We start from the raw sequence: 21,193 nt of genomic DNA on the forward strand, positions 1-21,193 counted from the left end.
TTCATGGAGAGAAAAGCTTGCTGGCCTGATAAAGGGCCGGCGGGTTAAACGCCGCCATGCATCTGATGATCTGCACGTCTCATGATCAGTACTGGGCACACATCCTTCTGGCTCAGTCGTGCTCCCTTCAGGAACAGTCAGTGTGGACACTGGGGCCTCTCACCTGGTGAGACCTGAGAGGACTTCAGCCCTAGCCTTCAGCTAGACCTGCCCTGGGCAAGCTGGGTGTTTTTTGGAAAAATCTCTAGAGAAGTTCAGCAGAAGCATTACTGTCTTTTAAAATTCCCAGACTAAACCAACATTCTCTGTTCTGTGGGATTTCTGTGCAGAGAATCAGAAGTTCTGTAAACCTGCTCTGGCCTTCAACGTGCATCCTCAAATTCTAAATGATAAAAGTAAAGAACGTAAAAAAATCCCAGAGAAGCTGATAAAAATGATAAAGAGCTTAGAAACAGAATCAGAAAGAGGTGTGTGTGTGTGTCTCTGTGTGTGTGTGTGTGTTTCTGTCTTTGGTGAAGAGTGGGGTGAGCATTTTCTTTAGGTTAAAAATTGAGAAAAATCCTTGGTTATCTAGAAATAAATGTGGAATATATTTTTAATTAGTTTCAATTCTATTTTTTAAGTGTTTCTTTCTTTTTTAAAGCACTTTTCTTATTGTTATAGTCATTTTACAATGTTGTGTCAAATTCCAGTGTAGAGAACAATTTTTCAGTTATACATGAACAAACATATAGTCGTTGTCACATTTCTTTTCACTGTGAGCTACCACAAGATCTTGTATATATTTCCCTGTGCTATACAGTATAATTTTATTTATCTATTCTGCATATGCCTGTCAGTATTTACAAATTTTGAATTCCCAGTCTGTCCCTTCCCACCCCCTGCCCTCTCTGGCAACCACAAGTTCGTATTCTATGTCTATGAGTCTGTTTCTGTTTTGTATTTATGTTCATTTCTTTTTTTTTAGATTCCGCATATGAGCAATCTCATATGGTATTTTTCTTTCTCTTTCTGGCTTACTTCACTTAGAATGACATTCTCCAGGGACATCCAATTGCTGTAAATGGCATTATGTTGTCGGTTTTTTATGGCTGAATAGTATCCCATTGTATAAATATACCACGTCTTCTTTATCCAGTCATCTGTTGATGGACATTTAGGCTGTTTCCATGTCTTGGCTATTGTAAACAGTGCCGCTATGAACATTGGGGTGCAGGTGTCTAGGAACAGAACAAGGACTGACAAGTTTAAGTTGCAGAGATGGTGTCTGGGCAAAAGCTAGCATTTCTACTGAAAAGAGAGACAAGACAAGTGGGAGGTGAATTTCCCAGCTGGTCACTGGGAGGAGAACAGATAAGCCCACTGCAGCCATTTGTGTCCACGTGTAACTCTCTGCCCAGAGAAGGACCAGAAAGCAACGATGACATAAAACACTAAGGGTCCCAGTGCTCATGGGGACAGGACAGGCACTTTGTCAATTTCTGCTACCAAATTTAAAAACATAAGTGGAGGAAGGACTCAATAGCATTGCAGACATGAACCCCTCACCCACAGCCAAATCGTGAAAGGATAATAAACATCCTATCTCCTCAAATTCCTTTAAACAGAATTTGCAGCATTATATCCAATGTCCACTGGACTCTGGACATCATTATAGACACTGCCTTCTCATTAATGGGTTGGATTTCCCCCAAACTCACACTGCTTGTAGAAGACGCACCTCTATAACTGGATTATTCCATTTTAATGAGATGCCCAGAGAAAGAGACTCTCTAGGGATAGAAAGCAGATCACTAGTTGCCCAAGGCTGGCCTGAGGGTGGGGAGTAGCTGCCAAAAGGCAAAAGGGATCTTTGGAGGGTGATGGAAAATGCTCTAGACCTGGATGGTAGCCATGGTGGTGCAGCCCTGTGCCTTTACTAAAAATCATGGAATCCCGCACCTGAAATGGGTAAATTGTATGATACGGAACTTGTACCTCCATAAAGTTGTTAAAAATTTTAGAATATGAAAAGGGAAAAAAGTCATTTTGTGACCAAGCTTGCACCTGAAATGCCTTTTGCCTGTGTTTAGCTGTGCGGGCAGGGCCGCTTCCTAGATCAGGTCTGCACTGCCCGGGTACAGGCTGGCTGCTGGGAACCAGACGGCACTGTGCTCCCCCGACCAGGGGAGGGCAGACCCCCACAGTCAAAGCACAACGCCCCTCCCAGTGGAGGCTGGAGTGCAGGCGTGGAGCCCTGAGGACTGCCGGACACAGGCAGCTCGGGGGTCAGGACTGCTGCTCCTGTGGCTGAAAATAGCCCCTGCCTGCAAAGCAACCCACATCACCAGTCACTGGTGACTACTGGAGGTCTTTGTCCTAAAGAGCCCTGGTGAGAGAAGCTGCAAATTTCGAGCCTGGGGACAAAAACATGATTGCGGTGGAAGACTCATCCTGGAGGATGTTAGGACGAAGGCACGTGTGGCCGTGGGAGGGGAGAAGGGCCAGGGGAGTAGCAAGGAAGCACAGGCTTTAAGACAAAAAACCCCAAAATCCAGAGACAAGAGCGGATGGTGTCTGCCTGTGCGGGTTTGATCACTCAGCACATGTTTATTCACGCATGGGCCCGGCCCCAGGGTGAGGACCGGTGGTTCTAAGGTGAGTTACACACAGACCACCTGCGGGAGGCTCAGGGCCTGCTAAGGAGGCAGAGCATGGAGACAAGAACCCAGGAGGCAGGGCCAGCTTTGCCGTGAGATGACTCAGGGCGTGCAAGGCTGGGCTGACTGCGGGGGAGAGGGTGTGTGTGTGTGTATGAGTGTGTGCTGTGTGGTGTGTTTCTGGTGTGATGTGTATATATGTGTGGTGTTGTGTGTGTATGTATGTGTCTGGTGGGTGATGTGTGTGCATGTGGGTGTATATGTGTGTTTGCGTCTGTGTGTGGTGAGTGCGTGGATGTGGTTGGGAGATGTGTGTGGTGTGTGTGTGGTGTGGGTGGATGTGGTGAGATGGGAGATGGCTGCAGGTCGCCTGAGAGCAGAAAGTTAAAGAAACAGTTGCAGTGGGGTAATCATCCTGGAAAAGAACACGTGAAAAATCATCTAAAAGATTGTTAAAACCCTCGAGGCCATGAAGCCCGATTTCCCATCGTGCAGGTTACTAAGTGAGTAGCCCAGCCCCCTGGGAACTGACCGCAGTGACTGGGCTGGTGGGAAGAGATTCCGTCCCAGGAAGATCAGCCATCAGTGATTTGGGAAGGAATGGACTTTCAGCAAGAAATCACTGATGATCCCCTTTGAAAATACTTGGTCTCACATCTAAAAGCAAGTGCTATCCCAAGCACACACTCAGGAAGCCAGTCCACAGGTTCACCATCTCCCCAACCCCTGCACCTGGAGGGCAGCACCTGCCAAGGTACCCGGTGTGGCAGAAAGGGAATCGGGGGCTGTGGTGCAGGATGTGGTCTGGAGGTTGTCAGGGGAGTGGAGATGACCTGACAAGGGAGATGCTTCAGTGGTGGCTGAACTTTAAGGAACACACAACAGACAATAAGGACACAGGACGCCTGGTGGCAAAGACAGCTTGAGCCGGGATCCCTAGACGAAAAAGAGGATTATGGCACTGTCATGTTCAGGGAAGATGTGCAGGCAGAGGAGGAGTGGTGGGTGTGAAGGCGGCAAAGGATGCCTAGACCACAGAGCTGGCCCGCTGCTCCCGTGAGCACCCTGGGGACAGCACCCCCAACCCCGCACTCCGTCTAACTGCAGGAGACAAAGGGAGTGGACCTTACCTGGAGGGAGGTACTGGCAGTGCCCAGAAGAATTCACCAACACATTGGTGTGGAACGTAGCGTCAAACCGCTCATCAGCACTAGAAACAGGACAAGGATCTCGTGAGCCACCGCTGCCAGGCAGAGGGCTTCCCAGTGCCCCTAGGGCTGTTGTGACTGTGGTCCGAGCAGCTCTGAGACGGGCTGCTGCTGGCAGACGGGACAGCCGGCCGTGGTCTGAGAGCCCCATCTGCAGCTGACCTGGAAGGTCTTCCCAGAGCACAGAGGGCAGGAATCAATGGCCATCCCCTTGTTTCATATGAACTCTGATTTTCCCCATATGGATATAAAGCTCTTAGCAGAAATGAGAGTTGAAAGACAACTTAGGAGGCCATCAGCCCCTGAGAAGTTTCAATCTATCTGCAGGAGAAAGAGTGGGTGGAAGTCCAGCACCCCTCTCAGCCTGGGAGGGTGGGGTCTGAACCCTCTGTGTTCAGAGCTCTAGTTCCAGCCCCTTGAATGAGCCCAAAGCTCGGCTGGTACTTGACAAATCCATCTTGAATGACTGACGTGACAGGTGCAGGAGGGAGCTGGGCACCCTAGTGGGGTACCAGGTTCCATGATTAGAGGAGGCCAGGTGGAGACAGCAGAATCAGATCCATCACGTTTGGATGAATGTACCCTATCCCCACTCCCTGCCCACAGTCAGGATCTCCTGTAGCCTGGAATTACCACCCTGGAAAAGGGGAAGGCCATAGAACAGGAAGAAAACACAATTAAGACCAACATCCCTTGTTCTCCATGTCTTTGACATCTGGGACCTTGCTAACCCTGGAGGAACTGTCCCCACCCTGCACCCCTGCCCCAGGTCAGCCAATTCCTAAAGATAGCAAATGACTCATTCATAAGCGTGTGTCTCAAATACAAACCAACCAATTACCTCCTTTACGGGGCTCTCACCCTCCAGGCCACCATCCACTTGCCCTAATCAGCCCAGGGCCAGGCGTCAGACAAGCAAGGACAGCCCATACGCACCAGAGCCCACCAAAAGTATTCCCAGCCCTAGTCCTGTTTACCCAGCCTCCCCAGTTCCATTCCACGGAAATGACAATAAAAGCTTTGGACTACGTTTCCGCCTCACACTCTCTTCCTTCTGACCGACCCCAGCATTTCCCTGTGTGGCCCTGCACAGCGAGCCCTGCTTTTGTTTCTAGGGAACTGTGAGTATAAATTTCCTTCCTTCCTGACCATCATTTCTGTGTCTTCATCTTACCTGATTAAAACGTATCCTTAAAACGTCGCCCTACACATAAATAAAAAAGTTCCCATGCCTCAAGAACAGGTAAGCAGCCAGTCAAGGTGGCAGCACCACGAGTTAGGTTCCCTTCATTCTGGGGACTGGAGGACCTCTGCTTAGGGCCACCCACGTCCATGGAGCCTCCACAGCCTTTCTGGCACCAATGTCCTCTAACTGGGACAGTCACAACCATCAGATGTTTGAAGAAAGCCTTCCACGTGAGACACATAACCAAGGACAGGGGCAGAAAGCATCCAAGAAGAAACAGTCAATGAAAGGAATGAAAAATTACCTCTTAAAAAAGCAATACCCTCACAAAAATTCAAGTGGATATTGCATTTAGAAAAACAAAGGACAACCTGGAAGTTAAAATATGGTCTCTGAAACACATCTTTATAAGTGGGTGGGAAGTTTGGCTGATAAGAATCACTGAGAAGAAAAAATGCAAGACCAGAAAGGACGAAGACCTCAGAGTAAAGGCCAGGGGACCTCACTCAACAGAAGCAGAAGAGACATCAGGGAGAGGGGAGGGGAGAGGAGTTGTAACAGGGAAGAACAAATCCGACTCCACATTAGATCTGTTCCTTTGGTTCTAACCCTGCGCTCTGTTTCCTGGGCTTAGTCCTGCTGGTTCTGCACCTTCTGTAAAAGAATGTTGCCTTGAGCCTGAAATAGACAGGAAAGACCATTCCCAAGGCTCTGACTTTGAAGGGTGTTACTTTTTGATTCATATAGAGATAAAAAGTTGTAGAACAGAGAGTAACAATTGTCTTGTTGGAGGTTTACAGAAACATTGTGACCTGACCTACCTGGACAGCTGCAACAACAAAGGATTTTAACACCAAGAAGTTTGCAACAACCAACAGCAACCCCTCCCCTTTTTAACATAAAAATAGCCTGAATTCTGACTTGGGGAAGATTGTTCTCCAGGACATTAGTCTGCCATCTTCTGAGTCTAATGTCTTTCTGAATAAAGTTGCTATTCCTTGTTCCAACACCTCGTCTCCTGATTTATTGGATTTACTGGCCTGTCATACGATAAGCAGAATAAGTTTGGACTCAGTAACAGAATCATACAGAGAAATTCTAGAGCTGAAAGAAACCACTCCAGCATGAAGGCAATCAGAGGTATTTTCAAGAATGTGAAGGTGTCAGCTTGTTTTCCATGTATATTTTCTTGGTCATGGACTTGAGGATCAGCTCCAGAAAAACAAAGGGTGAATACTAAGAAAGAAGAAATAAGCTTTCAAACTAAACCTAAAGGTCTAGAGAAGGGATTTTCCTGATGAGCTGTGCAGTGGGTCTAGAAAAAGGGGTGGTTTCCAAATTACAGCAAGATATGGGTGGTGTCTGAAGAGAGTGATGAGGATTCAGACCAGTGAAGAGAATAACAACCACGAAAAACACCACGGATTTGATTAAGGACACATGGCTTTTTAAAAAATCTTAAAAAAAAAAAAAGCACTGGAAACTTCAGGGGAAAAAAAACTGTACAAGAAAGTCATGGCTTGAATATGAAACAAAAATGTGATGAAGCTTAAAGACAGAGGGCAGGGAGGGAGACTGAGACATCACAGATAGATAATCATCTGAGAGTGAAAAGGACATGAGCATCCCCTCACTTCCAAACACACTCAGGAGAGAGGATGAGGCAGGATACAGTCTGGACCCGACTGTCTTAATGAGAATTAATGAGACATAATGAGACATAAACAGTGACTGGGCACCAAATAGCTAAGAACGTGGACCTTCACAAACTCACCCTGGATTTTACTGTGATTTTTAAATTACGATCTGTGGACCCCTGATACTCGGCAGAGATGCTTTGAGGTTCCTGCAAACATATGATTACAATATTTTCTTTTCCTTGTGCTTCAAAATGCTAACAGCAGTTTCAAACATTCTCAAATGACTGCTCACAAAATTTTAACTCTTCAGACACTATCAGTATATTAATTCATACGCTGGTATTTTGACCTGTTTAACAACTACTCTGGTGAAAGTGAAGCTAAAACTCCTCTTGTCATGACTATGCATGTATTTGAAACTCTTGGAAATGAGTCACCCGGTGAGATTTCAGTTTTGCACTGCTCTTTTAAAAAATTCACGTTCGATCCTACAATCCCAGCACAGAATCTGCATCTGACTTGGCCCCGTTTCCATCTCTGTAGCAGCAGCAGCAGCAGCAGAAAGCACAGTGCAATGCTTGCATAGTTTTGCTTATTTTAAGCATGGGTGTCTTGTCTGATTTTTTCACTTATAATAAAGACTGTGAGCATCTGTTAGTCATTCGATTCTAAAAGAAAAAATTTTCTTACAGCTCTTTCTCCATGGACTTGGATCAATTTAATTTGAGAGACTCTTGAGATCACAAGGCAAATGGGTAAAAACAAGATAAAAATCTGTTACCATAGCAATGGCTTACCTGTGTGACCCAGTGGTTTCTGAAGATGTTTCAACCTAAAAGGACTGTTGCGATAAGAGGAAGTGGAGCACTGTCATCATTATCAAAATGTAAATCTTCATATTCATTATGGAAGTTTCAGGGTTCTTTCCCATTGGCAAATTGACTTCATATGTAAATGATATAAAAGTAAACTCTGTTAGTAATTATGAGCCAATACCACGTCATCTGTTTTGACCATCAAGGTTGGAGATAAGGTTTGTTTGGAAAGGGGCTCTGTTGCTAAAAAGCTGAGTCTGAAAACAGGCAGGGAATGAAGTGCCTGAGAAATGTGAGTGACCAAAACCACTTCAAGGACCTGCCAGGTGACAACACCAGGCTGTTTACATGCAGCGATGTCCAGCGGGTCCCAGCTGACAGTGACCTTGAGGATGCATAGTGACACAGCCTTGAGGCCAGCAGACACTGAGCACCTGGAGGCTGGGGTGGGTCACTCTTCTTTCTGCTCCAGTGTGCATCTGAGACTTTCTGCATTAAACTGTTAGAAAACGGTTGAATGTATATATTTTTTCTTGACTTCTGGAAGATGGATAAGCCTTCAGAGCTCAAGGACATGGGCATGTGGCCCCTTCACTGCTCTCAAAAGCTTTTCTCTCTGGCTGCTTTGGTCCTTGTCCAGCTAGTGATAGATGAATGAGCTTGCACTTGGTGTGAGGAGAACTCTGGGTCCCCCACACCACCAATGGGGCAAAAGGGCAGCAGGAAAAGTGCCCATGCAGAGGAGGGCTATTTAACCCCAATATTAAAAGTGCAGGTCCAACATTGTGAGTTGGGTAGTCAGGAGTAGAGGACATCTGGATGGGCTCTAAGGATGGGAGAGTGCTCACAGGCGGAGAGGAAGGTGGGTGGATGCATCCCCAGCAGAGGATGTAGTTGGATAACACACCTGGAGGCAAACTGGACTGAGGGAGGCTTCGTGAAAGTGGGATTTGCCTGGATCCAGGGTGAGTGAGATACTGCCCCAAGCAATAAGTCCAAGATGGGGGCTGGAGAGCAAACCTCTGGTGGCTGTGTCTGCAGGATCCAATGACCCATCCTTATGGGATTGTGAACTGTGCTTTCAGACTTCAGTAGTAGCACAGGCAGGAACAGCCCAAGGGGCACACGTGAACCCTGGGGGTCTGGGCTAAGATTGCTTCCTGCTCCCCATCCCTGGGGTCTCACAGAGTGCCTGCCCCTGCCCCTGGGAAGGGCTCCTGTCCCTGGGAGCACAGCCCTCCAATCCCAGCACACTGCAGCCCCTACTCAGCTGGCCCTGCAGCACAGACCCCCCACTGCTGAGCAGGGAGGGGCTCGACCTTAAGCCAGGAAAGAGAAAGTGACCATGCCACCCACAGAAATGGAGTCACCTGACCCCAGAGCCCAGTCTTCAGCGCCCTGAGAGAAAACAGGGCCACTAGTTGTCAAGGAAGCACAGAAAGACCAACACCCAGCAGGACACCAGAATAAGACTCTGCATCCAGGTAATGCTGAAGGATGAGCGGAAGGACTCCAGGTGCACCGTGCTGCTGCCAAGAGCACACCAGGTGGGCTATGAGGTGAGGACTGTAATTAATACGGTTTCCTGCACCATCAGACCTGTTCCCTCTGAGCACACATTGTCCTCAAAAGACAGAGAGAGGGAAGAGAAGAAGAGACGAGAATGATCTTAACTGTTCAACCACGAGAAAGAAATAGTGATTATGTGTGTCAGCTAATGCTACAGCGGTAATCATATTGCAATACATACATGTATCAATACATTATACAGAATAAACTTATACACTGTTTTATATATATCTATCTCATATACAGTGTTTTATATATATTTATGTATATATATATCAGTTATAGCTCAATAAAAATAATAAAATTAAATTTAAATTATTGGAACAAAAAAAGTAAATGAAAAAGATTGAGGAAACCCATCTACCTCAAAAGACAGTGGATCTAAGGTGTCATTTATTTTAAATTCTCTTAAGAAAGAAAAAAGAAGCTGCCAATTACATGTTAAGACACCACTGATGCCCAGATTTCAGAGGGGGGAAAAGTCTGTAGAGAATAGGTTAATTTGGTTTCAAAAGAAAGTAGTAAGTCCTTGCTCTGGACAGTTGGATTTAGTTTTGTATTTTCTTCTAAAGTGTTAAGGACAGGTTAAAATGACAGCAATGTGGCTTGTCACAGACCATGACCAAAAAGTCTCCAGCAGAACTGAAATTTCATGGTCATCTCTACCATTAAGAAATCCCAGGAGGCAGACAGACATCTAGGCATCAGCAGGAGGTTTCTGGAAGAATCTATTCAAGATCCTTCCTTTATCCATCAATTTACATGTTAAATGGCATATAACATGGATGTGATTATAACAGTTAGATGTAACATTGGATGAATTATAACAATGTTATAAATAACATGGGATAATGTTATTATAGCATGTGTCAAGTTTCTGGGCTCCCAATTTTGTCCCCTGATTAATAAGACTATTCCTGACCCAGTACATTGTCTTAATCACTATAACATAATGGAAATGTTGAAATGTTGGTATTTGGCAGGGCATGTCCCCAAATTTTGTCCTTTTGTTTAAAATTTATCTTACCTATCCTGGCTCTTTACTCATTGCTATAAGTTCTAGGATCTACATGTCCAGTCCCATGAAGATCCTGTTGAGACTTAAGTTGGAATCACATTAAATTTACAGACTAGTTTGGGAAAATTTGACATTTTTATAACATGGAGTTTTCCCAGAAATAAATATATAACTCATTGTTTTGGTCTTAAAATTATTTATTGGTACTTTTGAACACCTGCAGATATTGGAAATAAAATTTGTTAAATTACATTTTCTAATTGTCTGTTGCAAAAGTAAAGAAATATATCCAATATTTTCGTACTTGTTTTGTATCCAACATATTTTGTCTAGACAGTCTCTAAAGTTTTCTTTTTTAATGTGAAAAACTCATAAAGTCTGTGAATGATGGTAATTTATTCTTTTCTAATCCTTAATATTTTTTCTTTTACTTTTCTTATTATTTAAATTCATAACATTATTTAGATATTTTTAAAGAGAATACAATGGGTTATTTTTATTTTGTTCCACATACAGACACTTGTAATGTTTCAGCATTAAATGAGCTATTGGTAAAGACCTTACATCAGGTTAGATGATTTTTCTTCTATTTCATAAATAGGTATTAAATGCTATCAATTGATTTTTCTCCAGCTACCAAGATTATCATATGATTTTTCTCCTTCATTCTGTTAATAAGATGAGTTATATGAATAAATTTTTCCAAAGTTAAATAAAACTTGCATATTTATTAGAAAACTATATTTGTTATGATTTTTTTTAATTATTGCTGGATTTAGAGAGTTAATACTTCAATTAAGACTTAAATATGCATGCTCATAAGTGACACTGTGTGCTAGGTGGATCTTGCCTGCAAAACCCACTTTTTCAAATTTCTCTTTGGAAACATTATCAATTAAGAGAATGAAGAGGCAAGCTTAAGAATAGTAGGAAATCTTTGAGAGAAGACACATGTGATAAAGCCTGCTATCCAAAATGTACAAATAACCCTTAAGAATAAGAGAACAACCCAATGAAAAAAAAATAAGCCAAAACCTTGGAATAGACATCTCAGCAAAGAAGATATAGAGATGGCAAATAAGCATAGGAAAAGATGCTACACATCCTATGTCATCAGGGAACTGAAAATTAAAACCACCAGATACTGCTGCATACCTACCAGATGGCCAAAATCCACAACACAGACAACACCAAATGCTGGCAAGGATGTGGAGCAAAAGGAATTCTCATCCAACACTGATAAGAATGCAAAGTGGAACAGCCACTTTGAAAGACAGTTTGGCAGCTTCTTACAAAACTAAACATCCTCTTACCATACAATCCAGGAGTTTACCCAGAGGAATCACACTCCTTGGAGTTTACCCAGAGGAACTGAAAACTTATGTCCAGACAAAAATATAGCAGCTTTATTCATAACTGCCAAAACTTGGAAGCAATCAAGATGTTCCTGAGTTGGTGAATGAATAAACTGTGGTATATCTAGACAATGGAATGTTATCTAGTCCTAAAACAAGATGATCTATAAGGTCATGAAAAGACCTGGAGGAAACTTAAATGCATATTACTAAGTAGTGAAAAAAGCCAATGTGAGGGCTAAACACTGTGTGATTCCAACTGTATGACATTCTGGAACAGGCAAAACTATGGAGACAGTAAAGTTCTGTGGTTTCCAGGAGTTGGGGGAAGAAAGGAATGAAAAGATGGAGCACAGAGGATTTTCAGGACAGTGAAACTATTCTGTATACTACTATGATGATGGATACATCTTATTATACCTTTGTCTACACCCACAGAATGTACAACATCAAGAGTGAATCCCAGCATAAACTATGGACTTTCAGTGATAACTATATATATTTGTCAATGTGGGCTCATCAGTTGTAATAAACATACCACTCTGGTAGGGGTGTTCATAATGGGGGAGGCTGTGCACATGTAGGAGCTGGGGAGTGGGGGAAACTTCTGAACCCTCTCTACTATACTGTGAATCTAAAATTGCTCTAAAAATAAAGTATATTTTAAAAGATACATTAATTCAATTCTGTTGTCTATTTTTTTTCTGCTTTGTCTAAAACCAGCTTGCATTTTCCTAGAAAAAAATAAATTCTGGCCAACTTTCCAAATTTGTTGGCATAAAGTTGTCCATAATGCCCTATTTTAAAAATGCTGTCTGTGGTTATAAACCTCTTTTATATTTAATAAACATCTGTTTTATCTTCTTTAATTTCTTGATAATTATTCCTTGAGTTGTGTTCATTTTACTAGTTCTTTTTAAAACCATCTTATTCCTTCTTGATTTCTACCTTCTTTTTCTCATTTAATTAATTTCTACACTTTTCTTTATTCTTCCTTCTGTTTACTTAATGTTATTTTTTCTAACTTCTTGGGGTTGGTAATTCACAAATTTTACTTCTAAAATCATGTCTAATGTAAGCATTTAAGGTTATGTATTTCTCCCTACATATAGACACACATGCACTCACACACTTACAGTTTTTTTTTTAATTCACATTTGGATACTTAGTTCTCCAAGTATGTATTTTTTCAATAGAACAAGGATACCTCTTTATCTGTGTCTATTCGTATCTGTATCTCTACCTTAATAAGGCTTCTTAACCATGTAGTTCTATATTCTTACACATTTTTCCCTTCTTGAACTATCAATTATTTTAAAAAAAATTATAATCTACCATAATTATGGATTTATCCACCAACTGTTCTTCATTTGTTTCAAAGCTATTTTATTAGGTGCATGTATGTGAAATTTGTTACATATGCTCAGAAATTGTTTATTTTTCCATCTCACTTTGTTTTTACACCTGCAAGTTCATCATCATTATTATGTGTTCAAAACTGCTTATATTTACCTGAATTTTTACCAATTGCTTTGCTCACCACTCCTTCCTCTACCTTGTTCCTAAATGTATGTTCTGGTAGTTTCTTTAATACTTATATTTCTGGCAGTTTCATTATGCCAGTTTACTCTGCATGGTACCGTCTTTATTCTTTCTTTTCCTGAAAATGTCCTGATCTGCCCCTCCTATAAAAAGAAGGATTTAGCCAGGACAGAACTATAGGTTGACAATTATTTGCTCTCAAACTTTAAAGATACTCATATTTTCTGGATTGTACTACTGTTCTAAAAGGCCTGTGGCCAGTCTGACACACCTTAGGAGCAGACTATCTTTTTTTTCTTTCACTGTTTCCAGCATCTCCTTAGCTTTGGGCACTCTACAGCTTTTAGCACAGATGTCTAGGGGCACATTTCTTATTATTAATCTTTCCTCAGACTCCTGATATCTCCTGAATCTGAGCATTTAGGTTTTTCATCAATGTTATTAAATTCTCAGCCATTCTTTTGGAACATGGCTTCTGTAGGAAAAAAGTCATATTTCACCAGAAAACTGCATCGTCTACAGGCACACAGCTCTGAACTGGCCACTTGAGGTTTCTTACCACGTCTGAGCTATTTGGAAGCTCTCTGTAAGCTGTAGGCAGCTGATAGACGTAAAAATTATGTGTGGTGTAGGAGTGATTTAACCGGTAATGATTTGACTTCCCTCGCCCCATAAACACGTTTTCTGTCTGCTTACAATTCATCTCGACATCCCTTTATTTCATACGCATTTGTCCTGGTTTGACTTTTCCTTTAACTGACTGTAACGTCTGCCTGGTTCTCTCATGTCATGTGAGTTAAAATACATTCTTTAATGTGTGCTCATTTTTTATATCTGTGCATGAGACACGATTTCATCTTTCTTCTGAAAATCATCTCTTAACACCTCTCCCACATCCTTTCTCTCATTTCCTTGTCTGAGACCAGCTGTTGTGTCGGGGGCACCTATGTTTGATAGGAACTCATTTTCCATGTCTCACAGGGTTAAGAGTGGGGTCTCTCCTGGGTGGGATTCATTGTCCATCTCTGCTTTCTGTGTGACCTCAGACACACTGTGCTATTATTGTGACAATTCCTATATTCAACTTATTTGCAAAATAGGAATAACAACAGTACCCTTCTCGAAAAAGCTGTACATAAATGTGAACTGTTTTGATCAGGACCTGGTACACAGAGCACCTGAGAAGTCTGAGATGTTCCTGCAACTGTTCACTGTTCTTTCACATTTTCCACCTATTTAGCTGCCTAGGATTCACCCAGGGAATCACCTCTACTCTTTCGACTGTATCTCCTCTGACTCCTCCAATGCTTCTACTAAGTTTTAATTTTGATGGCTATGTTCCTCATCTCTATTCACTTTACTTGACTTTTTTTGTTTGATTGAAGCTGCTTTTTAAAGGGCATTTTGCTCTCTTCTTGCGTTTTCAATTCTTAATTGTGTTTAACTATTTTAAATGATTTATTTGCTTCTATTATCTAAAGTTTAGATCCAGATCTGTTGTTTGTGGTGTTTGCTGATATTTGTTCCAAGTGAGATGCTGTTTCTTTATACGTTCTTTGTAATTTTAATTTTCACCTCATCTTCAGCAGGGTTTCTGTGTTTGTGTGTGCTTGTTTTTACTTGAGCTCCAACTTGCTGTATTTATGCCTTCATCCCTGACGGTCTCTGTGTGTAATGTTTTCTGTAAACTCTAATAAAAGGAGACAAAGAGGCAGCAACAGTGTTGGTGGAAGAAGGGGAGGGGGAGGAGGGGGGGAGAGCAGACCCCTGTGTCTCCCCTCAGCTTTCCAGCCCCCACTCCTGGGCACTGACCACCACAGCAGACGGTGCTGTTTGCCAGGTTGCAAAAAACTCAAACACTGACTGGCCACCCACGGAGCTCCAGCAGGGCACATCGAGGCTTCCAGATGCTACCCACTGGAATGAGTCTTGTCTCTGAGCCTCTGGTTGTGACCCTGAGCATACCCTCACACAGCCTAAAACAGGCAAGCTTTATGTTCATCCTCCCACCCCGAGAAGAAGATGCTACTCTAGTCTCCCTTCTCAGAGAATGCGGCGTTCCCACAGGCCACCAGCCTGGTCTGGATGAGAGGGCGGGGCACATTCTGCCTCCTGCCTCTGTGGGTGAGTGATTTTGTGACTCAGGACTGTTCCTAGAGCTCCCAGGGCTCCATGGTGGGGAGAGCGCTGGCCTCCATCCCTCTAACACAGACCGGGCAGCCCACTTAAGGGATGTGAATAAGTGCATGAAGTGAAAGCAAATGAGATTTGCAGATACTAACTACTATATACAAAATAGAAAACCAACAAGTTAATATTGCATAGCAGAGGGAACTATATTCAATATCTTTTAGTAACCTAAAATGAGAAAGAACATGAAAACAAATATATGTATGTACGACTGAAACATTATGCTGTACACTGGAAACTGACACAACATTGTAAAGTGACTATATGTCAGTTTAAAAAAATGAATTATCCATTTCTAAGCCATGTAACTTGTGACGCCCCTTCTGTCCAGAACTATGAAAAAAAGGGGGCAAAAGGAGGTTAACCACCCCCACCGACAGAAGAAGGGGGAGCCTTCTGCCACTGGTGTTATTATTGCACCAAGACTGACTCATGTGGGAATTCACACATGAGTGACTTTGACAAGAAAACACAAAGGGGAAACTGCCCAAGGTGTGCTCTGCCCACCGGTGCCCCAGTGACCTCTGATTTAGCATGAAGGCCACCTTGGGAACCTCTTACATAGATGGGGGGCTCAAAGTCTAAGCCTGAGGTTTCCCAGTCACTTGCTGAAAAGTGACCAGACTAGTCTTTTTTTAAGGGAGCTTTCCCCTTTAGACAGAAGACAGTAAAGAAATTGATCAACATTAATCTGAATAAACATGATATCTAAATAAAATAAGCATATGCTTTCCAAAAATACCACTTGCTATGGCAATATAAATAAAACCTAAAAATTATAAAACGAAAATATTGTTTTTTATCTTCAGGAAGTTAATCCAAAGATTTCCTGCCTAAAATTATACTAAGGATTTCAACCAAAAAAAACCCCAGAAAGGTTAACAATGAATTATAAAAATTAAACTTGGTTTAGCTTTAATAGAATGTATCACAAAGGACCTAATTTTCTTTATGAGTAAATCAAGCTGGTATAACGTGTCTGGAAAGAAATTTCACAAAATGTGATAAGAGGATTTAAGAACCTTAAAGATTTCATGTTTTGCCTGGGGAAATATATGGTTAAAATAATTATAGGCACAAATACATTTATTACCATTTTTGATAGAATAAAAATTAGAGCTCACACTTTCCATTATGGCTAGAATAGACGTGCTTTTTAAATTATTTGCATGGACTGAACTGTGTCCCCACAAAATCCATATGTTGAAGGCCTAACCTCCCCCTATCAACGTGACTATATTTGAAAATAGGGCCTTTAAGGAGGTAATTAAGGTTAAGTGTAATCACAAGGTTGAGGCTTAATCCCATAGGACTGGTAGCTTTATAAGAATAGGAAGAAATTCGTATTCATAGTCTCTCTTTCTCTCTCTGCCATATGAGGGCACAGTGAGAAGGCAGCATCTACAAGCCAGGAAGAGAGCTCTCACCAGAAACTGAGCTGGCTGGCTCCTTGCTCTTGGGCCTCCAGCCTCCAGAAATGGGAGAAATAAAAGTCTCAATTTTTACGTATCCATTAAAGTCACTTTACGAGCTTCTTGGAAACAACACAGTATATAAATAAATAAGAAATAAAATAAAATGGCTAGGGGATTCTACCCCAAATAAATATTTACTTGGCGAAAAAAACAAAAAGAAATACAAACAAACAAAAAAGCCCAGTGTATGGTATTTTGTTGAGGCAGCTGAAGTTGAATAATACACGATTACCTCCATTCACTGTGACTAAGACAGAATATATAAAGAAACATAAGGAAATGGTGAAGATGCAGAGAAAAGGCAGAAGGACTGTCACGAGGTCCCTGGGTTTTCCATTTGTCTCTTATGTTCCAAACTGAGTACTGGAGAAGCATCAACAGGTGCAGACAAAACACCACCAACAACAACAAACGTCCTGAGCAAAGCCTGCCCCACCCAGCAAATGACCAGGAAAGGGCAGCCAGAAAGAGAAAACTTTTAAGTAACAGTCCCACCTCAGCTAAACACCAAAGGAAAAAACCATGCTCTACCACCAACATCATCAGCAGAGACCAAGTAAGGACTCCAGACTGACAACCAAATCACAGAGACCAAAAAACATTATCAACAAAAGCAAATACTGCTCACAACAGCAAGACATGGAAGCAACCTAAATGTCCATCGACAGATGACTGGATAAAGAAGTTGTGGTACACACATACACACACACACAAAGGAATATTACTCAGTCAGAAAATGAAAGAATGCCATTTGCAGCAACATGGATGGAACTGGAGATTGTTATACTAAGTGAAGTAAGTCAGACAGAGGAAGACAAATATCATATGATATCACTTATATGTGAAATCTAAAAAAATGGCACAAATGAACTTATTTACAAAACAGAAACAGACTCACAGGCATAGAGAACACACTATGGTTACCAATGAGGACAGGGAGGAGGGAGGGATAAACTGTGAGTTTTGGATTAGCAGATAACAAACTACTATATATAAAATAGATAAACAAGATTCTACTGCATAGCACAGGAAGCTATATTCAATACCTCATAATAGCATATAATGAAAAAGAATATGAAAAACAATATATACGTGTGTAACCGAACCACTATGCTGTACACCAGAAACTAGCGCAACATTGTAAATCAAGTATATTTCAATAAAAAAGCAAGGATGACTATATTATCAGAAGAAGTAGACTTTAGAGGAGAGAGAATGACAAAGGACAGATATAAATGTATATCTGATAAAGGCTCAATCTACCAAGAAGACATAGCAATCATGCATTCTTTCCCAAACATACAAGCTGCAAAATATGTGAACCAAAAACAGCAGGAAGTAAGAAAAAAGAAATAGACAAACCCACAGTCTTCAGCACGTCTACCTCAGACCTGATGAGAGGACAACTAGACAGAAAACCAGGAAAGTCATAGAACTGAACACATCGTCAACAAGCAGGACCTAACTGACAGAAAACGCTTTCACCAACAACAGCAAAATCACATTCTTTTCAAGTCCCCATGGAATATATTCTAAGACAGACCACCCCCTGTGCCATAAAAACCTCAACAAATGTAAAAGAATTTAAACCATGTGGAACGTGATGTGTGTCCTCAACGGAATCAAGAACAAGGAACAGGGAGATAAATTTCCAAACACCCGGAATCTAAACACCAAATTTCTGAATAATCTATGAGCCAAAGAGAAAGCCTACAGGGAACTCAAAACACAAATCGAACTGAAGAAAGCTAAAACAGAACATACCCAAATTTGTAAGATGCGGGTAAAGTGCTGACAGGTTAGTAAATGCTGACATCAGAAAAAAGTCTCAAGTCTATTTAAATCTATGCTAACTCCTCAAGTAACTAGAAAAGAGAAGAGAAAAGTAAATTCATGGCAAGTAGAAGGAAATAATAAACACAGGAGAAAAAAATCAAGGAAACAATAAATACAGGAGGAAAATCATTGAAAATGAGAAAAGAAAAACAATAGGGAAAATCAGGAAAATAAAACTCTGCTTCTTCAAAATTTGTAGATCCTGACAGGCATATGCAGAATAGATAAACAAGATTATACTGTGTAGCACAGGGAAATATATATAAGATCTTGTGGTAGCTCACAGTGAAAAAAAGTGACAGTGAATACATGTATGTTCATGTATAATTGAAAAACAGTGCTCTACACTAGAATTTGACACAACATTGTAAAATGACTATAACTCAATAAACAATGTTTAAAAAAAAAACTCTGCTTTTTTGAAAAGATCAATTACATTGACAAGCCACTATCAGGGCTGAATCTGAGTGTATCTCTACAAGCCCTGTACACAATCAAAAGAATGATAAACGAATGCCACAAACAACTCTTCACATATGAATTTGACAGCTTAGATGAAATACAAAATTCCTTGGAAAGTACAAACTACTAAAACTTAAATAAGAGTCAATAAAGAAGCTGAATAGCTATAAAATTTTTAACAAATTGAATGAATAATTTGAAAATTCTTAAAAAGAATTCTCTATATTCTGACAATTTCACTAGAAAATGCTACCAATTAAAGGACTAATGCCAATCCCTACCTCTCAAAGCAAAGGGTAAGAGAATAGCTATCAACTTATTTTAAGAAGTTAATATTATTCTGAAACCAAAACCACAAAGATGATACTAAAAAAAGAATGAGAAAAAAATAGCAACTTAGAGACAACATTGCCTCAGAAACAGACACAAAAATCCTTCGCAAGATGTTAGCAAACACGATTCAGCAGCAGATATAAAGAATTACACACAATAACCAAGTGGGTTTATTCCATGGGTGCAAGGCTGGTTGAGCATTCAATATTGATGAGTGGAATCAACCAAATTAAAAAGTTAAAGAATAAAAAGCACATACTTATATCAACTGATGCAGAAAAAAAAAAAAGACTGGTAATATTCAACACTCATCCAGAATAGAAACTGTCAGAAAACTGGAGTAGAGAGGAACTTTCTCAGCCTGATAAAGAACATTTACCAAAAACCTTTAACTGGTATCCTACACAGCGGTGAAAAGGCTGAGTGCCTTCCCACCAAGATCAGGAGCAAGGCAAAGGCATCTGCTTTCAATGCTCTAATCCAACACAGCACTGGAAGTCTTCACCAGGGGAGTAAAGGAAAGAGAGACACAGAGACCAGAAAGAAGACTGTCTTATTTACAGTTGATGTAATGATAGATGTCATTTACATGACTATGTAGAAAACCCCAAGAAATCTCTAACACCCTCCACAGCAACTCCCAAAACTAATACAGGAGTTCAGCAAAGTCAGAGGATACGAGATTAACATTTAAAAAAATTTGTGGAGGGGGGTTCAAGAGAATGGCACAGGGCGACTCTGAACTCACATCCTCCCACAAACAGCAGATCTACAACCACATATGGAACAACTCCCTCAGAAATGGACCTGAAAACTGGATGAATAGAATTGCCACAACAAAGGGTGAAAACACAGCACTGAGATGAGGAGGAGTCAGAGAGATGTCTCACCAAGGAAGAAACCACACCCTGGCTGTGCTGATCCACAGTCAGGCGGGACCCCAAAGGCACAGATCTTTTCCCTGAGCAGCAAGGGATTCAAACTCCATGTCAGGCACACCAACATCTAGATCCCGCACAGGAGACGAGCCCCCAGAACACCCAATTTTAAAACTCAAAAAGGATTGCTCATTTTGGCAGCATGTATACTAAAACTGGAATGGCACAGAGAGGATCAGCATGGCACCTGCCCAAGGGATGACATGCAAATTTGAGAAGACTTCTGTACAATTTTTGAACTTATTTCACCTCCTTGGTTAGATTTAGTCCTAGGTATCCACATTATACAAGCCAGCAATTGTACTCTTGTGTAATTTATACCACACAAATAAAAACTTAGGTGCACGTAAAAACCTGCATACAAATGTTCAGAGTAGTTGTAATAGCTAACAACTGTAAACACCTCAAATATCCCTCCATGGATGAATAAAAATGCACAGCTGTACCACAGAATGTCATTCAGCCAGTCTCAAAAGGTTACATACTGTATGAGTCCATGCATTCAATATTACTGAACTGCCATAATTCCAGAGATGGGTATCCTATCTGTGGGTGCCAGAGGTTAGGGGCAAGGAGGAAGCAGTTTTAAAGGGGTAATAAGAGGGATCTTTGCAGTCATGGAGCAGTTCTTTATCTTAATTGTGGGAGGAGTTACACAGATCTACACACAAAATTGCTTAGAATTATGCACACTTACACACATGCAAATGCACACATGTGAAGGGGGAGGGTATAGCTCAGTGGTAGTGTACGAGGTCCTGGGTTCAATCCTTAGTACCTTTATTAAAAAAATTAAATGAACAAATAAACCTAACTACATCCCCCCTAAAAAAAAAACTCAAAGAACAACAACAAAAAAAAGCAAAGAAAAGCAAAACAGCAAAACCAAATAAATACACGTATGTGAAATGGGTGAAATCTAAATAAACTCTGTAGATTGTACCAATGTCAATTTCTTGGTTGTGACACTGTAGTGGAGTTACTTGA

General features: G+C 41.3%; 1 protein-coding gene and 1 non-coding gene across 5 annotated transcripts in view; one reads left to right on the top strand and one right to left on the bottom strand.

Moving 5' to 3' along the window:
- Positions 1–21,193, bottom strand: part of LOC102528718 (neuronal acetylcholine receptor subunit alpha-7) — a 107,209-nt gene that overhangs the window by 16,817 nt on the left and 69,199 nt on the right. For 3 of the 4 annotated variants that reach the window (XM_072950651.1, XM_072950650.1, XM_072950652.1), the window contains one exon: positions 3,770–3,849. In XM_072950651.1, the coding sequence (XP_072806752.1) occupies positions 3,770–3,849 (80 nt within the window). Of the gene's footprint in view, positions 1–3,769; positions 3,850–7,470; positions 7,529–21,193 lie in introns of those variants that run through there. The other variant, XM_072950653.1, reaches the window with a different exon arrangement.
- LOC116277621 (U6 spliceosomal RNA) lies at positions 20,332–20,442 on the top strand. The gene has a single exon (XR_004187101.1). It is a non-coding gene; the product is annotated as a U6 spliceosomal RNA (small nuclear RNA).

Source organism: Vicugna pacos, chromosome 27 (assembly GCF_048564905.1).
Source record: "Vicugna pacos chromosome 27, VicPac4, whole genome shotgun sequence".
Taxonomy (NCBI): Eukaryota; Metazoa; Chordata; class Mammalia; order Artiodactyla; family Camelidae; genus Vicugna; species Vicugna pacos.